The sequence below is a fragment of the Periplaneta americana genome, chromosome 16 (genome assembly GCF_040183065.1).
Source record: "Periplaneta americana isolate PAMFEO1 chromosome 16, P.americana_PAMFEO1_priV1, whole genome shotgun sequence".
Taxonomy (NCBI): domain Eukaryota; kingdom Metazoa; phylum Arthropoda; class Insecta; order Blattodea; family Blattidae; genus Periplaneta; species Periplaneta americana.
The window spans coordinates 159,981,602-160,003,628 of record NC_091132.1 but is presented as its reverse complement, the minus strand read 5'-3'; the positions used below and the strand labels follow the sequence as shown (position 1 = coordinate 160,003,628).

Here is a 22,027-nt window from a genome sequence, read left to right as displayed (position 1 = left end):
GGCAGTGATACAAGTGTGCAGTATTCCTTTACAGTGGAGGGTGGATGTTCTATCGTGAAACGTTTAATCAGCAATATTTGCAGAAAACTGATAATACTAAAAATAAATAACATCAATGAAGGATGAAACAAGAAACTACAGCCTTATTAATAGCGAACTTGTCTGTCTCCCCCATCACCTCACGGCCATCTGGAAGAACTTTGTTAAGGATTCAGCAGGCCCTGACCTGACCGTGTAACATCATGGAGGTAGTGCAGGAAACAATTTAACGATCGTCAGTATAGTCATACATAGTCCTAAGAAATGATGTCTCACTACTCCAAGGAATATGTGGGCCAGGGACATGCCCTCACATCAGAGGTGAAATCTGAGGAAGATCCCGTGCCAATATTGTCCGCTGTATTGAAACGTGAACCTGAGGTGAGTGGACCACAAGGAATGCACTGTTGTTCTTCAAGTATTTATCTTATATTTTGATTTTAAGGACATTACCTCTTTACAACAGTACTCGTAGTGCCTTGCACTCTATGATAGAGGTAGAATAAGTATCATCAATATTTACTATTGCAAGTTATGTCATGTTGCAGAGAAGTCTATTGTTTAATTGCTACTTGGTTTCATGTTTCAAGTTTGAAAACGAAATTTCTTGTTACAGTGAATGTTAATGTTGCAAAGCTACACATTTATGCAATGTATTAATTAATGAGTTGTTATACTTAGGAACTCGATTTTCTTTTGTTTTCTCTGTATTTTTGCCTAAAATACCCAATTACGGTACGGTTTCAAATTATTAATTTCGTTTTAGGCTAGGTGTATGTGCAGATAATATCGCAATTGCTTCATAAAGATTTAGGGTGTCAAACCAAAATATAACAACTATGCATACAGCATAGATTACGAAGATCAAGTGTATAGAAATCAATGTTATTGTACGAAAAGCTGAACTTTGTCCAAAACACAAGAACAAAATTAATATTCCAGATCGAAATTGTTAGGAAAATAAAAGCTAGTTGTAAACTAGGGTGTCTCCGTGTAGTGGGTGATTCAGTAACAGATTGCAAGAATTGAACATCAAATAGAGGATGCCCTACTGAACATTTTTGGAAATATTATGGAACTTACGGTCTGTGAACCCAGATTTAGGCGATCATGTCAGTTTCGCTGTAAATATCAGGGTCGGCATTGCAGATTGCAAGATCATCTAATTGGGCCATATCGCCTACCTGAGCGTCTGATTGGCCACTTAAGGGGAGAGGATGGTAATTTTTAAAACTTTTTTTCCATTTGGTGTAAAATATTAATCTTTTGTATGTGGAGACCTCATAGCTGTGGCAACACAACCAAATTTAAATTAAAAAAAAAAATGGGGGGGCCAGATTTGAAAAAAAATATATATCCATTGCAGAATTTTACTAAAACCGATATATCTAAACCGTTCGTAAAGATAGATTCAAACAGGTTTTTGCAATGTGCTTGTAAAAGCATGCTCTACAAACTGTCCGTAACAGAATTTTGATATTAGTCCCTACATTTGGAAAATAAACAATTAAAATTTAATAATAATTTTTTATTTCTTTTTTGCAAACAAACGGACATATTTTTAAAATGAAAACAGTTAACAAAATTCTGTTACAGAGAAAATATTTCTAATGGTCTAAAGAATTGGTGTTCGAAATTTCATGCATATATCTTCAATAGTTCAGAAATTATATCCATTTTTGTCTGGCAATGTAGCAAAAAATGAAGTAACCGGAAATAAAGATAAAAGGGGGCGTCTGATTTAAAAATCCATAGCGCAGGAAGTTTAAAAATAGCGTCTCAACATACGGTAAGGGCACAAACACTCACAAAATGTTAAGCAATCTATTCCACACTTATCACAGAGTATTCTAAAGATTTTTTTTTTTTGATCTACTCATTTTACACCAAAAAATATCGTCCTCTCCCCTTAAGTACCCATTTACTTGCAGCTTGTGAAAATAATTTTGCTGAGTAGTTCAATAGAACAAAATCGGGCAGTCGTGTTTTTTCCACAGTTTCCCTTCATACACAAGGGTTTTTTAGCCATCGATTACAGTCAAGCAAAAAATATTACGTGCTGACTAGGGAATAATCCAGACTCTAATTGTTTCTTTTACTAAACTACGCAAATATTGTTGCTAATCTACCACAGTGTTGAAGATATGCTAAGTATAATGCACAGTAGTGTATTATATGCAGTAATGGCCCAAATATTAAACAAGTGTGCAGAGTTAACTTTGCATATTCATCACCAGAGACGTTAATAACAAGTATAACAAATGTTTTTGCATGAACATATGGGTATACATATGATTCCTGTCCTTATTCATCGTAATGTGAAGCGCAAACTGTCCATTTTGATCAGGCTGTGACATACAGACACATAGAGAGCAACTTGTAAAGTTAGAAGTCGTCTTGGAACACTCTCTTTGTACTGCAGGAACTGAATTTTTCGGTTCAGCATGTGACTGGTATGAAGGAGGAATATGAGGACAAGAGCCAAGATCTCACAACTGAGATACAATTTGTGGAAGATCCGGTGCCAATTTCGTTTCCTATGGTGAAACATGAACCTGAGGTGAGTGGAGAACAAAGGATGCACTGTGTCTTCTTCTTCTAATGTTTGTTTTGTTTTGATTGTTATGTAAGTTGTCTATTTTACCTGCAGCGTTTTTCATTCTGTGATTTGGCAATAAAATCTCATATATACAGAGTGATTCACAGAGGTTGGGCAGTACTCTAGGACTTGATTTCTGGAATCATTCTGATGAAAAAAAGTCTATTTGAACCTACGGCCTATCATTGGAAGTCCTCTTCCATTGAGGCTCCTATATATATATATATATATATATATATATATATATATATATATATATACAAGCTCGCACATTATTACCTTATTCCATAGCTCTGAAAATGACCACAAACGACACAGTGGTTGAAACGTCAGCCACTAGCACCAAGACAACGCGGTATAAGCCCAGGAATTTCTCCACACACCATGTGCACCGTCCGCGGACATCTATGCCAACAATTAATCCAGAGTCTTATTATTTTTTTTTTTTTGAAAACAACTTAAATTTTGGGTTTAGTCCAACACAGTCTTGAACATATGCTACAATATATACACAATAGTACAGGGACATCATTTTATTTTTACTTCAATTTTTATTGCACCTGAGTTTTTGAATGTACTTCACTCCCACACCTTCTACTCATGAAGTTCAACCGTCCTCCACATAGATCCAAGACCGCATGTACAGTCATAGTAGCCTTACGGTCATAGTAAACAGTACGTTCCAAAAATATGTTCGCGTTTTCCAGTGACGAAAGATCTTTCAATATTGAATCATTTTCGCACAGGTTATGTCGTCCATTTGCCTACATCTTATCCCGGTTTCCCCCACCTGCTTCTATTCGCCTCTCTGTAAAGGCTAGTGGCTGGGCTGTCTTAGCTCATTTCTGAGAACATTAATTTCTGTTAGGAATTGGACGTCTAAGTAATATTATACCCATACAACTGTTTAAAATAACTTAAATAAAAGGGCCTCATTAAGTAATTAACTGCCACGTGATTTCCCCTCTTTCTACGATCCTTCGACATAACTACTTGGACGGACAGTAGAGAGCATGTCTGAGTAATTTTATCTTTTCGGATCGAGCAGAAGTGAAGATTGAATTTACAGCACGTAAGGTATTCTTTTACAGAGTAGGTACAGAATTATTTCAACATGAGTTGCTAGTACGAAGGATGAAACTGGTAATTGGAATTACACACATTAGAACTGAATCCTGTATCGAAATGAACGGCCACCATTTTGAAAAATGTGTTTACATATCCATATTATGATTATTTTTCAATTTAACTTCATTCTCTATAGTGTACGCTAATGTGCTGTAGACAGTACAATATACACTGCATAATGAATACGTCCACATGGACACCTCAGTTCGTGAGTAAAATCACTTATTGTTAATACTGTACTGTATTTTGATTAAACAAAAACCTAATGAAAATTATCAGACCCAAAACCGTGATATTTCCTAGTTTACGTAAATCGATGAACTACTTCTCTTCCCTCCTATTCCTAGTAGAGTGATTTGTTTATATATTACATCAGTATCATCGAACTCCAGTCGTAGAAGGGGGTAGCAAACGGTGTTTCCGGTTTTCAATCATTGATCCAAAGGCATAGCCAGGTAAATATTAGAAATGTTAGTAAAAATAAAATGATGTCCCTGTATATTATATACAGGAATGGCTGAAATATGCACAATTATCTTTTCGTATTATGCCAGACGTTCATAACATGTCTAAAAATTGGTTTTTCATCAAATATTTGCATATGCATATGAATCCTAGCCCTATTCATCATGTCAAGTCGTTATATGCGGATATATAAAGGGCACTTGTAACGTTAGAAGTCGTCTTCTAATACCCTGTAATAAATTGCTCATTTAAGACTCTCTTTGTACTGCAGGAACGGAATGTCTTTTATCATCATGTGACTGGCATAAAAGAGGAATATGTGAACCAGAGCTCTGATCTGAGATCAGAGGTAAAATTTGAGGAAGATCCGGTGCCAATTTCGTTCCCTGGGGTCAAACGAGAACCAGAGGTGAGTGGAGCGCAAGGAATGCACTGTGTGCCCTTTTTCGAGTTTTAAATTGTATTTAGATTGTAACGGACACTGCCTCTTTACAAGAGTACTTGCAGTGCCTTTCACTGTATGATGGAGACAAAAACACTTAGCACTATTTACTATTACAAGTCATGTCATGTTTCAGAGAACTGATATTGAACTGTTATCACGTTTTGTGTTTTAATTATAAAAGCGGAAAAGGTTGTTATACTCTTAATTGTTACAAAGTTACACATTCCCACAGTGCGTTTGAAAAGAATGTTATTCTTAAGGCCCCGACTTCTTTTTGTCTTTTCTGTGTCTTTTTCTAAATTCTCAATACCTTTTACTATTTCCAAATAATAGATTTTGCTTTAGATGTATTTGCAAACATTATCACTGATCTTCATTTGTTGTTCAACCTGTGTTTCCAAGTATTTACGTATTTGCAATGCATCTTTTTAGAACATTATGTTATCTGTAAAGAAAATATATTTTGTATGTTAAAAATAAATTATGTAGCTTATTTTGAGTACAGTGCAAATTTAACAAAATGTTCTGATATATCTGTGCAGGCAGGGCATGTATGAAACTACTGTTTATTTCTTTTACTCTTATCAAGTTATCAAGTTCACGAAATCGTCGAACGAATTTTGCAACCAATTTTATCTCTACGATGTGGTGTAATGATCATTGTGGTCACAGCAAAGGAATCTTTGTATATTGGAGCTTTAGTATAATTTCATAGTACGTGATATTGCCTGGCAGAAATTATGGAGCTAAACTGGTATAAATTAGACAGTATTAACGTTGTTATTCACATATGCGCAACATTTAATTATCAACAGTAATCTCACTAGAGATTTTGATTTATCTAGAGGAAAATCAAAACTCGAGTGGGATTTAATTGAATATTACACGATTAGAAGAAAATAAATAAACATTAGAATAATAACAAAGTACTCCAAGACAATAAAATATTAATTTCCTTACGAAAATACAAGTGTCTTCAAATTGTATTATTGTACCATCTCAACATTACACTAGATGGCGGCAGTGTTTTGTAATTATGTTTTCTTGTTATCAGTTGTGCCAAATATGGAATCTTCATTGAAGTCTATGGACGGTTACTAGCAACGAGTTAAATACTAGGATCCAACTTGTTGGTTACTAGTCAAGAAGGCTTTGTTGATTAGTTTCATTTTTATTAAAACATTTGCATCCCACTTCAGTCATCCGGGTCCCAGTAAACAATGTTACTTGACAGATGATTTTCAATAAATCTTAGTTTTAAACAATCTCTGATACGTGACTATCCATTATATCATGTAGCAGAAGCTATAACAAACATAACCTAAATAATATAAACAAGTGTTAGAAAAGTTTTAATTATTGATGATGAAATAAACAAGAAGCGTTTTAATTAACGATGATGAAATAAAAAGTAAACATGAATAATTTAAAAGAAACAGTTATTGAAAGTACAAAGTTCAAATTTGAATGTTTTAGTGGTTGGTGGTTCAGTTGATGTTATATTGGACGTGTGCATTAAAGAAGTGAACTCGTTGATGTACATGGTGTATCCCTCAACTTATTCAGGATTTCCGAATGGTGCTCTATATGTATGACCAGTGATTATTATTAATTCTTGTTCTTGAATGCCAATGCGAGTCGTATTTCAAAGTGCTGTGCATCGACTGCAGTGGTTTGTAATTTTCTGTTTTTTGACGTCCAGACCAGTGCACTTTGAAATGTTGGCAAAGAAAGAAACAAATGCTAGGGTAGTGATAAAAAGAAACGAACGCTAGGGACGCGGTAAAATTAAACAAATGCTAGGGACGCGATAAAATTATGCGATAACCAGCCATGATTGGTTGAAAGACATCCTTTCGTACCGGTTTATTTGATCAAAAGTAAGTGTGACGTAGTGTAATAGTCAATAGAATACGATTTTTAACGTCTGGTATTATGAGCACAAAAGTGTTATCAAAAGCAAACTGAATCAGGCCATTATATAGGTACCTGCTAATGTAAGAATTAACTGGTTGAAATTTTTCTTGTTTTATTCTTAAACAGTTATTGAGAACAAATGCTGGCAAACTTTCGGTACTGGACCTTGTACTCATTTCGCTGCCTTTGTCACCTGTATTTCGGTCAGACATTAGAGAACCATTACAGTTGACAGTGTCGTAAAATAAAGCACTTAAATAATCTACCATATTCGTCACTATAAATCAAATTGTTCGTTCATAGATAATTTCTGCTATTAGGGCTATACAATAGTTAAATGCTTATTCTACAACAGACATTTTCCACCAGTCTGCCATGGCACACTCTAATGATCCACTCATACTGCAGAATGCCGAATCCGTCTCAGTCAGCCTTCAATAAACACAGCGTAGGTGTACGAGCAGCAGAAAAAAGAATGTCTGACGCGCTTTTAGGGTAGACAGATCAGTAAAATTAGAATATAAATTAATTTAATTTAATTTATATTAAAATTTTATTTCTCTTTATGAAAGAAAATGTTTCGCACATTAAATACTTAGCAACAATGTGATGATATTGTATGTTTTTTTAATTTATTAAATAACACAATAAAAAAGAGGCATAATTATCACACATTATTGCAATGGAATAATTAAATTTTGCATTTCTATCATAAACTTTAAATAAAACTACATAATCTTCATCTTACGATGTTGGGTGACGTATATACGTCCGTTGATGTGACATATTAATGAATTTAAATACTCTTATAGTCACAATCATGCCATGGTATGAAAGATAAATTTCACAACCTCGAGCGTGATACGAACCTGCGACTTATTGACTTTGTAAAGTTTCTTCACACCCATAGGCAGTGCTGACTAGATCAGTCGCTATGGACAGTACTCTACAACAGAGTCGCCAGTGTGAAAGGATAATTCCAAGACTTTGACGTGAGACGAACTCGAGAGCTCAGTTGGTAGAGCGCCTGACCGGAGTACAGGAAGTCGCAGGTTCGTATCCCGCTCTAGGTTGTGAAATTTTTCTTTCATACCATGGCATGATTGTGATTATAATAGTATTTAAATTCATTAAAGCTACATAAATTGTGTTAGTTCAATTTGTGAATAATATGTGTTTTGTTTCTCTTCTCTAATTTTTTTTGTACCATGTGCCTTTTCACCATTTATTGCCCGATATGTTGACTGAGAAATAATCAATATAAAATTAGAACTATTTTATTTAATATACTAATGCATATACATTTATCTGCATTATTTGTATTTTGTAGCAACCATTCTGTCTTAAAACCCTCAAAATTCCCTTCCTGCTTGGAAAAAAAAACACCTTTAGAGTGCCGCAGGATTTTAAATAATTACACTTTTATTGTGCCACATGCTGAAAAAGGGTGGAAAACGCTGTTGTATAAGGAAAAGAATTATCCCGTGAAAAATGTGCTCCAAGAATTGGCTTCTTTTAGCTAAAACTCTGGTAGGCCTAATAATACTTGAAAGGAGTTCTGTGGAATCTAAACTTGATGCGCTTTTGTTGATGTAAATAGTGCCATCTTTCTTTTTTTATTTGCTCTGTATTTTTAGGAAGAACAAAGAGACATGCACACAGTGATTGAGGAGCCAAAGATGGCAGTAACGGCAGAGGACAACGAGGTTTTCGCCGAAAGGTAAGTGTGGTGTGCGAATCTTCAAGTAGAGGGTCATTGTGTTTGAAGTTTCTGTTTTCTTGACTGTCTAGAAGCATTTTCAGATGAACTGTCTGTCTGAGTCATCCAGCAATAATCAGTGATCACATTCACATCCGCTTCCCTTGGTATCTGGTTTCCATAAGTACTGCTAAAACGTTTCTTCATGTTGTTCACTAAAAGACCGTAGATTTTTAGGAAAATTATATAGATGATAATGCAAGAAGTGGGCCTTGACACTCAAATTGCAGCCCAGGGAAATATTGAACTACCATTTTGAGTCCATTCCAGGTGTTTTTCTTTGCTCATAACCTTTACAGTCACTGTGTAGCATTAATTTGCCTATTTTATTTAATTTTTCGTTTATTTATTTCTCTGTTTCTTCGTTCGTTCATTTGTTCATGCATTCTGGTGTGGTTAAGGGCAACAGTCTTTCACTTCACACCACCAAAATTACAACTACAATAATACATACAAGGATTCATGATCAATGTTTCATTAGGGGTTGGATTTCTTTATGTTTAGCCACTGATTCTTCTTCCACTGCATAAACCTAGCTCTACTATCCCACTCAGACACAAAACATGTTGGTGTTGTTATTAACTAATGCAGAGTTCTTAGCAATAAAGTCGTTAACTCTATTACTGTCCAATATTTCTCACATTTTGTGAGTTTAGAACAGAGCTGACTACGAAATCAGCATAGCAACTTATGATTTTGAGGTTATGGTTATGGGATGGCCGGGTGATTCTGTGTAAAAGACTGCATATAACTGTATGACTACTCGGTGTTCAGGCAGGAATGTAGAACGTGTTACTGTTAGTAAGGTGTTGTAGATGTAGTGGAAATCACAATCATATAAATGTAACAATTAATGTTATTAATGCACAGTAATAATCAGGAGTAAATTAAGTGTAATGAATTTATGTGACAACTTCTACAAAAGACAAAGAAATAAGGTATAAGAATTATTCCATCTCAAATCGACCGAAATATACAGAAAATTGACGTTACAATTTCTAAATACAATGAAAATTTTTTTGTACGTAGAGAACTGTGATACAATGCCTTGTGCAAAGTTTGAGGCATCAGAACTTCATAGTGATTAAATTTAAAATATTTAAATTTATCGTATTTTCATAAAATTATAAAGTTCAAACTGTTGTAGCCCGAAACCATTTCACTCAATGATCAAAATCATGGTCTACTTTGATGCTGAGAAATTAAACTTTATATTGACATATAAACAGATTTTCTTACTTTTTATGGAAACGGAGAATTTTAAATTTTTCCTCATTAAGACGTCTTTCGCTAGGAAAAAATATTTTAAAAATATATAGTTAGATTCCGCTTTGAAAGTACAAAAAAAATGTTGTTTTATTTAACGACGCTCGCAACTGCAGAGGTTATATCAGCGTCGCCGGATGTGCCGGAATTTTGTCCCGCAGGAGTTCTTTTACATGCCAGTAAATCTACTGACATGAGCCTGTCGCATTTAAGCACACTTAAATGCCATCGACCTGGCCCGGGATCGAACCCGCAACCTTGGGCTTAGAAGGCCAGCGCTATACCAACTTGCCAACCTGATCGACTTTGAAACCACAAATAAAGACATATTTTTTTTTTACTGATGGTATGTTGATAAGAAAGTATTGAAAATATCAAATAGAGAAAATAAATAGTGCACACGTGAACTAGCCAGCTGACTATTAGACGGGAGCTAGCCGAGAGAAGCAAGGCCAGGAGAAAACACGTGATGTGTCGTCTAGCAGTCATGGCTGTGCTAGCTTTATCACAGGTTTTCAAAAACATAGGAGTAAAATGACGCGCAACGCTCGCTTATCTTCAGCTCTCGGCCAGTGCGTGCGATACTGCGCTGATCAAGTCTAGGCGTGTGAAAATAATCTATTTAATACCCTCGAAACTTATTGTCGTACCACTAAGCAAACAATGCCGAATCCCTCTAAATAATGCAAGATTTTTTTCTCAATATTTTTTTACTTCATACAAATCGCCAAAAAGCCTAAAAGCTAGTAAAATCAGATTATCTGTCTCTCTGTGTACAAAAAAAATAAAGATTACTTCTTAACATAGCCTACCGAATGTCAGTTTCAAAATAAGCTCTCGTTCAATGTTCTGCAGTAAATTATTCCAGAGTTCAGAGCGCTGAAAAAGACTTGTTTCTACAAAATACGCTAAATTTGTCGCTCAATAATGCGGAACCCGTTAGACTTTCGATAGTATATTTTTGAAAATGCACTCCCCTCAGCACCTTGTATAAGTAGGGATAAAATTAGACTATAAAAAATCCGAGGTTTCTTACTGATCGATTTCATATGGAATAGCCCATAGGCATTATTTAAAAATTGGATTATTTCTGATATATTTAAAGGTTTATGACTGTTTGCTTATTAATTAGCGGTATGTCACGTTAAATAATATACCATATTCTTCTAAACGAAAAGAAAGAACCGTATACTGGCACGTAAATACATGCACAAACTGAATAACAACAAAAAAAAGTAGTTATATCCTAAGCTTTTATTAGATTGCTTATTTGTTTGCAATTGCAGTGTGTGACTTACCCTGCTTATAATCTCGAAAAACATTTTCTTGTTTTACAAGATTTAAATTTCTCACTTGAAGCCCCTGCTCCACACGTCTGTTAAAAGTTTATTTGTATATATAACATTCTCTATGTCAGTAATATTACGTTAGCAGGAGCAGTCCATAAAACTGATCGCAAATTATTGTCTGCCAGTTGAGTCATTAGATTAGATTTGATAAGTTTCATGAAAGGGAAGAACTGGATACATTTATACGTACTGCCGAACATGGATATAATTGAGGATATTGTGATGAAGCCTTCAATGCTCTTTGCTCTTAAGCATGAGGTCGAGTGATGCATTGCATTAAATTTGTACTTCCCTATGACGTCTAGCATAAGTCTGCAGGTAGGAGAGGGATATCAGGGGAGGTAAGGCTTGAACACGTGGTGTCCTGGAACAAAATTGAAGTAAGCACATAAGAGAAACTGATGACGTTGCTTGTTTGGAGGAGTGTGCTGGACATCGCTGTTAATGTTTCCGATGTACTGCTGCCCAAAGACCGCACACTGGACGAAATGGTGAAGAAATAATTTTGCAATTTTGTCCAAGTGTTTGTAGGTAGCACCCTTGATGTAGTTCTATACCACATATATAATTGAATGGCATTATTACTAAATACACCGACTTTTTTGTTTATATATTTGTTTTTGTTAATTTATATCCGATGACTTTCTCGTTACTTTAGGAAGTGAAACAAATACGAGTGTTAACTCTGTTTATGAAGGCCTACAGGTGTTTGGCAGTATTATATCACAAGGCAAGCATAACTATGCTTAATAATTTACCCTAAAACAATGGGTACTCCACTCAACACAGCAACTCAATAGTCGTATTGCACTCCTCACGACGACAATGACAATACACGTGTATCATTGAGAACAACAATGTACTCCTAATGTGCACTATGTCCAGAACAAAACTGACAGTTTTCGGTTCACAGTTCGTTCGCCTTGCCTAGTACTTCAAGTTCACTCAAGTTCAATGTACGTCGAACCGCAACCTTCCAGATACTGTTCACAACACATCGAACCCAAGCCTTCCAAATGCAGTTCCCTGCACGTCGAACCCATCCCTCCAGATGCGGATCCTCGCACGTCCAACCCAGATCTACTAGGCTCGGATTTTTCGTATCATTAAGTGGAGGGAAAACTTATATTTAGTAAGCCTATATTCTTTTACATTTGTAAATTACAATGTTGCAGAACATTAAAACATTGTCATCAGTTCAGTGTTCGCAGAACAACAAACATCAAGTTAGAGATAATTCCAATACAGATTTTCTCATGATTAGGCTACTATGAAATGGAATCAGTAATGTTCCACTGCAAGATTTCCTATTTTAAAGTCACAAAATTAACGAATTACAAAGGTCTTATATATCATAAAAATAAGAGATAGCAAACGTTATAGCATATTTGCAATCCCGAATTTCGAAACAATCACGTAAAATAGTTCGCTCGTGTCGAAAAAAGCTAGGCAAAGGCAGTTGGTTAAGGACAGAGAGGTTTATTAAAAATAAAAGGTAAAAGGTAGCGAAGAGTTGACTAATGGTTTGTAACTCTTATAAAAATCATTGTACAGGTGAAGTCCCAATTGTTGAAACATATGCTACATTACTCATAAATTAATTACAAGCTTGTATCTCTAATCATTTTGTACCTCCTGATGAAAATAGGTTTGTTTTATTTTAATAATCGATAAATTGAATGTGTCTTTGCTGCGACTATTTTACAGGCTGATTGTATATTTGCTTCAGGATTGCAGCTACGAATGACAGAAATGTATCAACAGATTTGGGCAGTCTTCCAAATGAAGAGAATAAGACTGTGTGTGACACTCTGAAGAATTCATTTTCCTTGGGAAAAGCTTTGCGGAGTCGTGAAGGTGAGACGCAGTTGGAATTACGACTTCCTAAAGTATGTTTGTCAACTGGGGGAAAACTGAACTGTCACAAGTCCAAGGACGTAAGAAGGAAACCTTTCAAATGTGATGTTTGTGGTAAATGTTTCCCTCAGTTGGGTAAGCTGAAAACCCATATACTTGTGCATAGTGGCGTGAAACCTTTCAAATGTGATCATTGTGGTAAGTGTTTCTCTTTGTTGCGTGTCTTAAAACGTCATAAACGCACGCACACTGCCGAGAAACCTTTTAACTGTGATGTTTGTGGTAAATGCTTTTCTCTGTCAAGTAGCCTAAAAGTCCATGAAAGTCTCCACACTGGCGAGAAACCTTTTAAATGTGATATTTGTGGTAAATCCTTCTCTTACTCGCGTAGCCTAAAAAGCCATGAACTTCTGCACACTGGCACGAGACCTTTCAAATGTGATGTTTGTGGTAAATGTTTCCCGGAGTTGGGTAAGCTGAATGCCCATATACTTCTGCATAGTGGCGTGAATCCTTTCAAATGTGATGTTTGTGGTAAATGTTTCTCTTTGTTGCGTGTCTTAAAACGACATAAACTCACGCACAGTGCCGAGAAACCTTTTAACTGTGATGTTTGTGGTAAATGCTTTTCTCTGTCGAGTAGCCTAAAAGTCCATGAAAGTCTCCACACTGGCGAGAAACCTTTTAAATGTGATGTTTGTGGTAAATCCTTCTCTTACTTGCGCAGCCTAAAAAGCCATAAAATTCTGCACACTGGCAGGAGACCTTTCAAATGTGATGTTTGTGGTAAATGTTTCCCGGAGTTGGGTAAGCTGAATGCCCATATACTTCTGCATAGTGGCGTGAATCCTTTCAAATGTGATGTTTGTGGTAAGTGTTTCTCTTTGTTGCCATACTTACAACGTCATAAACGTTCGCACACTGGCGAGAAACCTTTTAACTGTGATGTTTGTGGTAAAGGTTTCTCTGAGTCGAGTCACCTGAAAGTCCATGAACGTATCCACACTGGGGAGAGACCTTTTAAATGTGATACTTGTGGTAAATGCTTCGCTCATTCGCGTACCCTTAAAAACCATGAAAGTGAGCACACAGGCGAGAAACCTTTTAAGTGTGATATTTGTGGTAAATGCTTCTCTCACTCGGGTAGCCTAAAATACCATGAACTTCTGCACACTGGCAGGAGACCTTTCAAATGTGATGTTTGTGGTAAATGTTACACCCTGGCGCGTCGTTTACGTTACCATGAACGGCTCCACACTGGCGGCAAACCTTTTAAATGTGATGTTTGTGGTAAGAGTTTTGCCGAGTTCTCTACATTGAGAGGCCACATACTTCTGCATTCTGGTTTGAAACCTTTCAAATGTGATGTTTGTGGTAAATGCTTCTCTCGGCCGGATTACCTAAATGCCCATGAACGCGCGCACGCAGTCGAGAAACGTTTCAAGTGTGATAAGTCTTACTCTTATTTGAATTCTCTAAAGAAACATGAACATGTGCACACAGGCGACAAACCTTTCAAATGTGATGTTTGTGGTAAATGCTTCACTCAATCGAGTACGCTGAAACTCCACGAAGTTCTGCACTCTGGCGAGAAACCTTTCATATGTGATGTTTGTGGTAAAGGCTTTTCTCGGTCGTATAACCTAAAAATGCATCAATATCTGCACACAGAAGAGAAACTTTTCAAATGTAATATTTGTGGTAAATTCCTCTCACAGCCGGCTACCTTAAAAAATCATCAACGTTTGCACACAACCGAGAAATCTTTCAAATGTGATGTTTGTGGTAAATACTTCTCTCGGTCGGGTTACCTAAAAGCCCATAAACGTGTGCACACAGCCGAGAAACCTTTCAAATGTGATGTTTGTTGTAAGTCTTTGTCGAGTTTGAGTCATCTGAAAATACATAAACGTGTGCACTCTGGCGAGAAACCTTTCAAATGTGCTGTTTGTGGTAAATGCTTCTCTCAGTCGGGTCACCTGAAAGTCCATGAACGTCTGCACTCACAGCCGAGAAACCTTTGAAAAATTATGTTTGTGGGAAGTGTTACTCGAATTTGTATTACTTAAATGTTCATGAGCGCATGCACACTGGCGAAAAACTTTTTAAATGTAAAGTTCGTCGTAAGAGTTGTCTATGGCCAATAACCTAAATAGCCATCTGCTCCGCCACAGAGGCGAGAAACCTTTTAAATGCAATCTTTGTTCGAAATATTTCCTGGGTTTGGGTATCTTAAGAAACTATGAACGGTTACACACAGGCCAGAATCTTCTCAAGTGTGACGTTAGTGATGAGGATTTTACGATGTAGGGTGGTTTATGAATAAATGTGAAGGCTAATAGGCTTTAACACTTATAGGCGAGAATCCTTTCAAGTCTGACATCTCTGAAAGGTGTTTATTTCTAAGACTATTTTAACTATGTTCCATACATACGGACGAAAAGATTTAATAATGTGATGTCTGTGGAACGTATTTTGCCCACTCCTGTAAACTAAAATCTTTATTCATCATCAACAATAAACCGGGAATGAAAACTTGAACAAGAACGAAAATGTTGTTAATTTACGTATATTGAAAATTGAGCATTCGCAATTAACGACAAACAATCACCCTATTGCTCTCGTAAAACTATTTCCTCGTCGTATATCTTGTAGTTAGGAGGCTGTAAGAGAATATCCTCTTCATCCATCGTGTCTAATTAACTCAGAGTATATCTGACCAAATTACGATTACAATAGAATTCTTAAAAGATTCTGTGTCATAAATTTTGAAGAAGTTTAATCTGGGTTTGAGGAACCGATTTCAGAACATGATGAGAGTGATAATATGAGGAAGAAGAATAAAGTGCATGCGATTTGCTGATGATATGGCGTTGTTAGCAGAAGAGGAAACGATGCTCTTGGATATGCTAATGGAGCTAAATGACAGCTGTTAGCAGTATTATGGGATGAGGATAAATAGAAATAAGACGAGGACCCTGGTCATAGGAGAAAAATAAGGAAAGTAAACCTCCGATTACTGAATGACACTGTAAGACATGTGGAGAGCTTCAAATACTTTGGGTGTACCTGTACTGTAAGTAGTAACATGACCTGCTGCCAGGAAGTGGAAAGAAGAATAGCAATGGCAAAGGAAACTTTTGATGGAAAAGGGACCATCTTCTACAGACCTCATAAAAATAGAACTAAGCAAGGGACTAGTGATATGTTTTGTATGGAGTGTGACGTTGTATGGGGCAGGAACATGGACATTACGACGAATTGAAGAGAAGCGAATAAATGAATTTGATATGTATATATAGAGAAGGACGGAATTTGTGATGTGGGCAAACAGAATAAGAAGAAATGAAGCTGTGTTGGAAAGAGTGGGTGAGGAAATAATGATGCTGAAACTGATCAGAAAGAGGAAAAGGATTTTGTTGTGTTACTAGCTAAGAAGAAAGTACATATTGAATCATGACCTGGAAGGAAGTGAATGGGAGAAGAGTTCGGGGCAGGAGAAGGTATTAAATAATAGACGACATTAAGATCTATGGATCATATTAGGAGACGAAGAGGAAGGCAGTAAATGAGAAATATTGGGGAAAGCTGGGTTTGCAGTGAAACACCTGTCCTTGTGCAGAACACTGAATGAATGAATGAACCTTGGTATATGTTAACTGGTTTGTTCTCATGAAAGAACGAAATATTCAATTATGGACATTGTTGTTAACAGTGATGATTTATTGTGGATCATAAAACATTTTTGTAGCCACGCGGTATACTTGTCAAAATTTTATTGAAGTAATTAAGTAACCATAATTGTATGTATTTATCGTGTTATATCTTATTTGTACTGCTTCTTTATGACTGTGGAAAAAGTGATGAAATATCAAAGAGGGTGCAATGAGGCTTTGCGCTAGAAGACTAAGAAATATGAGGGGCTATGTGAACTATACTGCACTAGGTATAATGAGGAATAAAATGAATGAATATGAATATGGAAACAGATTATTTGCTTCAACTCTTCCATACAACAATTAATAACCTATACTTATTCAACCTTCCTTAAAATAATAAAAGGTTCTTAATTACTTGAAGTAAACATTTCATATGTGAACCATTATTTTGTCACAAATCTTATGTTTGAAATAATATCGAATGGGGATTTTACAAAAAGATTTATTGTCATCCTTTAGATAATCCTTTATTTCTCGACAGCCCTTCTCTTCCTGGATGAAAGTTTGCTGATACAATTAAGTGATCTTGTTTGGCAAGTCTTGTCATGTTAGGCAAGCATCGAACTTGCGATTTTCTTCTTTCATGTACACGAAAACCGTCCACTGTACTCAAATGTGGCAATGTGACGTACCAATCATTCTTAAATGCATTCTCTTCTACATTAGACAGAATTTACTAGTTTCCTAGTAGGAAGTCGTTAAACGTTTCGCACAATATTTCTTTTTTAATAAACCAATCAACTTACTATCGATGTGGTAATAGTTTTCATTTTATTTTGTAAAGCTTTTTTTTAATTTATTTATTTCTCGCACATTTTTCAATCCTGTAACAATTAGTTTCAAATTGTTTGGACGTGGAGAATGTTCATGCAGCCGAATTATTCCATATTACCCCTCGTTTACTTCCACTGATTCCTGAATTAGACGATTATTAATTGATCTTAATTTTTATATAACCTTATTTTAACAGTTCCCGTATTATCAAATAAATTATGTTTTGAAAGAATAAAATATTACATAGTTTTAATCTGAAGCTTTTATTAAATAAAGACGACAAGTTTCTTTCCAAATCATTTTCATTTATTGCATTTAATGATATGGAGAGTAGCTGTGAATATATTGAATAAGCAGTCGCGGACAGCCGATGAGGGGTGGTCCTCCACCTTGTGGGTTGGGCGAAGGGATAACAACCCATCACCGTATAAAACAGCTTGTTACGAATCCTTCAAATAAGCCTCGGAATGGGACTGATTCTCTGGCATCACCACAGCAAACGAATAAGAGGGAGGCCGAGACGTAGATGGGAAGATAATATAAAAATTGATTTGAGGGAGGTGGGATATGATGATAGAGAATGGATTAATCTTGCTAAGGATAAGGACCGATGGCGGGCTTATGTGAGGGCGGCAATGAATCTCCGGGTTCCTTAAAAGCCTGTACAGCGAATAGGGATTATAAAGAATGGACACTTCGCGTCGGTACCTTTGATGTAGCCGGGCCGATTTCAATGACCTTCAAGCCAGCTAGAGCCTCAGATTCTGCTTTCTCCCTAGAGTTGGCGGTGACATCACACCAGCTAGCAGTGGACACAGCGGAAATATAACACATACAATTAATACATCTAGGTACATTATGTACTCAAATAAAATAAATGGGATCCATAAAATAATAAATCCTCATTAACTGTAATGTCTAGACTCCAGAGTTCCTTTATAATGAGAGTTCAGACGTTGACCCCCAACAACAATTAAAATATGTAATGATTTGATAGCGCTGAAAATGGAAAAACAAAACTCTTACGAGAAGTAAAACCTTATACCTATATTATATTATATACAAATATTAAACGAATTCGATACTTAATTTTATAATGTATTATATTATTTTATAATATAATTTATGATATCTGAAATATAAAATATTATTATTACAACTAGTTTGTCACTGAGAAATAAGGAAAAGCTCTTAACTTGAATTTATTTCAAGCAAAGCGTTACTGGCTTATGCAATAAGGTAGGCGATGTTTGGATCCTGTATCTTAATTCTATTCTCAATTATTATCTTAGCGTATGCTCGATTACACTACCTCAAGCGCTTGAAAGTGGAACTAGCCGCTGGCGCACAGAGACACAAAACACAGGAAAATTCGCTCAGTGTCCATTCTTTATAATCCCTATTCGCTGGCCTGTAAGTCAGTAGGTAATGATATTTTAAAGGTACAAAAATATTCATGAAACTTGTCAACATCAATGTTGAGATGAAGATCATTTACAAATCTTTCAAGGTCCCCTGAAATGAGTGAAGTTTTCAAACACAAAACAGCCCTTTTTCTAAAATTGGGAATTCAAAATCATACATTTACAAGTTATAGGCTTGGTGTGTAATATTATGTGAGAGATGAGGTTAAGTGTGTAAGGAAGGAGGCACGTTTCATAGTTTTTATTTAAACTATAATCATTTTTTTTAAATGTTAAATGACAAAGAAATATAAGACACTGCTTAATAAACATCTCAGAATTTTGTATTTGCAGAAATTACATACAGGACTTCAATTTCAAAACTTGACAGTCTCAGTAACTAATTATTTAAATTGAATTCAATTTAAACAAAAAAAAACGTCAATTTAGATACTGAGGGGGAAGTCACAAACCTGGCTTAATTGCATTTCAGATTTCACCCCCACCCCCCAGCCTCTGACACGTCGAAATTTCTAATGGCACCCCTACAATTGTATACTTAAATATGAAAGAGCATTCAAAAGTTTATACACCCCATTCATATATACGTTTTCCTTGTTCTTTACTGGCAGACCTTGCTCCTTCCTGAATAACTTCATTGGATAATTAGTTTCTCTTTTTCTACTTGGTCAATTTATGACGCTTTATTAAGTGTTATGGTTATCTAGCGTCTGAGTAAGATCTAAGTGATAATGCTAGCGAGATGAGTCTAAGGTCAGGACCGAAAATTCATGCTTGAACTTTTCTTTATACATATATATATATAAATACACTCATATACAGTATGACCGATCAATCTTATGCCCTGAAAGAAATATGTCATCAATAAATTCGTTATATTAAACTTTAAATACCTAGCTTTTCACAGTATTGTAAAGTTAATGTTGTGGAGCAGTTCTCAGCATTGTTCAGATGTTCCCACAATGTGCCCCACATGACCTTATCAACTACGATCATTCATTAAAAGCAAGAAGTAAATATTATATATCTACAATTATTTTCGAAGACTGAATTTATTAGGCTCTAATAATAACATAATGAAACTCTTCTCTGAAACGTTCATGATGTCAGAATATCCTTAAGAAGTTGAAAAAAAAAACTTTCTAATCTCTTCAACACAAACGCATCCACTGAGTTCCAGACTATAAATTAAATAGAAGGATAATAGGAGCTAGTAAGTACATGAGAAGGCCGGCCTTCTGCTGTCAGTGCTGGTCACTTAATGTGAATTATCAAGAGGGCTATAGTCACTGAAATCATCTTTATTCTCTGCATCAAATTACAGGACATTTAGGAACTATGGCGGTGTTCTTCATTCATGCAGAACAGATTTGGTATACAAGTAAGAATATGTAATTAGGCTGGGAAGGGTAGTCATACAGCTCCGAAACTGATCACAGCCGGTTTCTACTATTCCACACTAAAAACCTACGCATTTTCAAGGTAATTGACATTGGCAGTGATACAAGTGTGCAGTATTCGTTGACAATGGAGGGTGGATCTTCTGTCGTGAATCTTTTAATCAGCAATATTCGCAGAAAATTAATATTACTACATGGTGGTATTCTTCCACCATGATAATACTAAAAATAAATAACATCAATGAAGGAAGAAACATGAAACCACAGCCCTTATGAATCGCGATGGTGTCTGTGCACACTTCACGGCCATCTGGAAGATACTCTGAATTCAGCAAACCATGACATGACCGTGTAACATCATGGAGGTAGTGCAGGAAACAATTTAACGACCGTGAGTATTGTCAAACATATTCCTACGAAATGATGTCTTATTACTCCAAGGAATATGTGGGCCAGGGACACGCCCTCACATCTGAGGTGAAATTTGAGGAAGATCCCGTGCCAATTTCGTCCGCTGTATTGAAACGTGAACCTGAGGTGAGTGGAGCACAAGAAATGCACTGTTTGTTCTTCAAGTATTTATCTTATATCACACATCACAATGTACTATATACAGTCACGATGCTTCAGTTTTGAGGATGGTAGAAACAGTAGACTGTAACGGTACTATTTTCCATTGCCTCTAATGAGGCGATATTAGCGTTCCTAGTGGTGTGCGTCAATCTAATGTTTGCGTATTTCCTACGTATTGAGTTTCGGGACTGCGTATACTATATACTGCTTGTATTTTGATACTAAGGACATTACCTCTTTACAACAGTACTTGTGCCTTTCACTCAATGATAGATATAGAATAAATATCATCTATATTTACTATTGCAAGTTACATCATGTTGCAGAGAACTCTATTCTTGAATTGTTACTTGGTTTCATGTTTCAAGTTCGAAAACGACATTTCTTGTTACAGTTACTGTAAATGTTGCCAAGCTACACATTTCTGGAGTGTATTTAATAGTGTGTTGTTATACTTATGGACTCGATTTTCTTTTGTTTTCTCTGTATTTTTGTCTAAAATTTACAATTACGGTTTCAAATGATTAATTTCGTTTTAGGCTAAGTGTACGTGCACATATTATCGCAATTGCTTCATAAAGATTTAGGGTGTCAAACCAAAATATAATAACTATGTATACAGCATAGATTACGAAGATAAAGTGTATAGAAATCAATGTTATTGTAGGCCTACGAAAATCTAAACTTTGTGCAAAATCACAAGAATTAAATTAATATTTCAGATCGAAATTGATAGGAAAATCAAAGCAAATTGTAAACTAGGGTTCTCCGTGTAGTGGGTGATTCAGTAACAGATTGCAAGAATTAAAAAACAAATAGAGGATGCCCTACTGAACATTTTGGGATGTTACGGAACTTGAGGTCTGTGAACCCAGATTAAGGCGATCATGTCAGTTTCGTTGTAAATATCAACGTCGACATTGCAGATTGCAAGATCATCCCATTGGGCCATATCGCCTGCCTGAGCGTCTGAATGGCCTCTTATGTACCCATTTACTTGCGGCTTGTGAAAAGAATTTTGCTGAATAGTTCAGTGGAACAAAATCGGGCAATCGTGGTTTTTCCATAGTTTCCCTTCATACACAAGGGATTTTTAGCCATCGAGTACAGTCAAGCAAAAAAATATGTGCTGACTAGGGAGTAATCCAAAGTCTTAGTGTTTCTTTTACTAAACTACGCAAATATTGCTGCTAATCTAACACAGTGTTGAAGATAAGGTAAATATAATTCACAGTAGTGTATTATATGCAGTAATCGCCGAAATATTAAACAACTATACTCAGTTAACTTTGCATATTCGCCGTGAGATACGT

At 35.9% G+C, this 22,027-nt stretch overlaps 1 protein-coding gene across 4 annotated transcripts in view; it reads left to right on the top strand.

Annotated features, from left to right (window-relative positions):
* The first annotated feature begins 231 nt into the window (after nucleotides 1-231).
* LOC138691604 (zinc finger protein 493-like) overlaps nucleotides 232-22,027 on the top strand; it is a 34,408-nt gene continuing 12,612 nt past the window's right edge. The window contains exons 1-5 of one of the 4 annotated variants that reach the window (XM_069813735.1): nucleotides 232-420; nucleotides 2,462-2,599; nucleotides 4,503-4,640; nucleotides 8,231-8,313; nucleotides 12,697-17,011. In XM_069813735.1, the coding sequence (XP_069669836.1) occupies nucleotides 304-420; nucleotides 2,462-2,599; nucleotides 4,503-4,640; nucleotides 8,231-8,313; nucleotides 12,697-14,848 (2,628 nt within the window). In that variant the 5' untranslated portion in view covers nucleotides 232-303 and the 3' untranslated portion in view covers nucleotides 14,849-17,011. Of the gene's footprint in view, nucleotides 421-2,386; nucleotides 2,600-4,502; nucleotides 4,641-8,230; nucleotides 8,314-12,696; nucleotides 17,012-20,273; nucleotides 20,679-22,027 lie in introns of those variants that run through there. The other 3 variants (XM_069813736.1, XM_069813737.1, XM_069813738.1) reach the window with 3 other exon arrangements.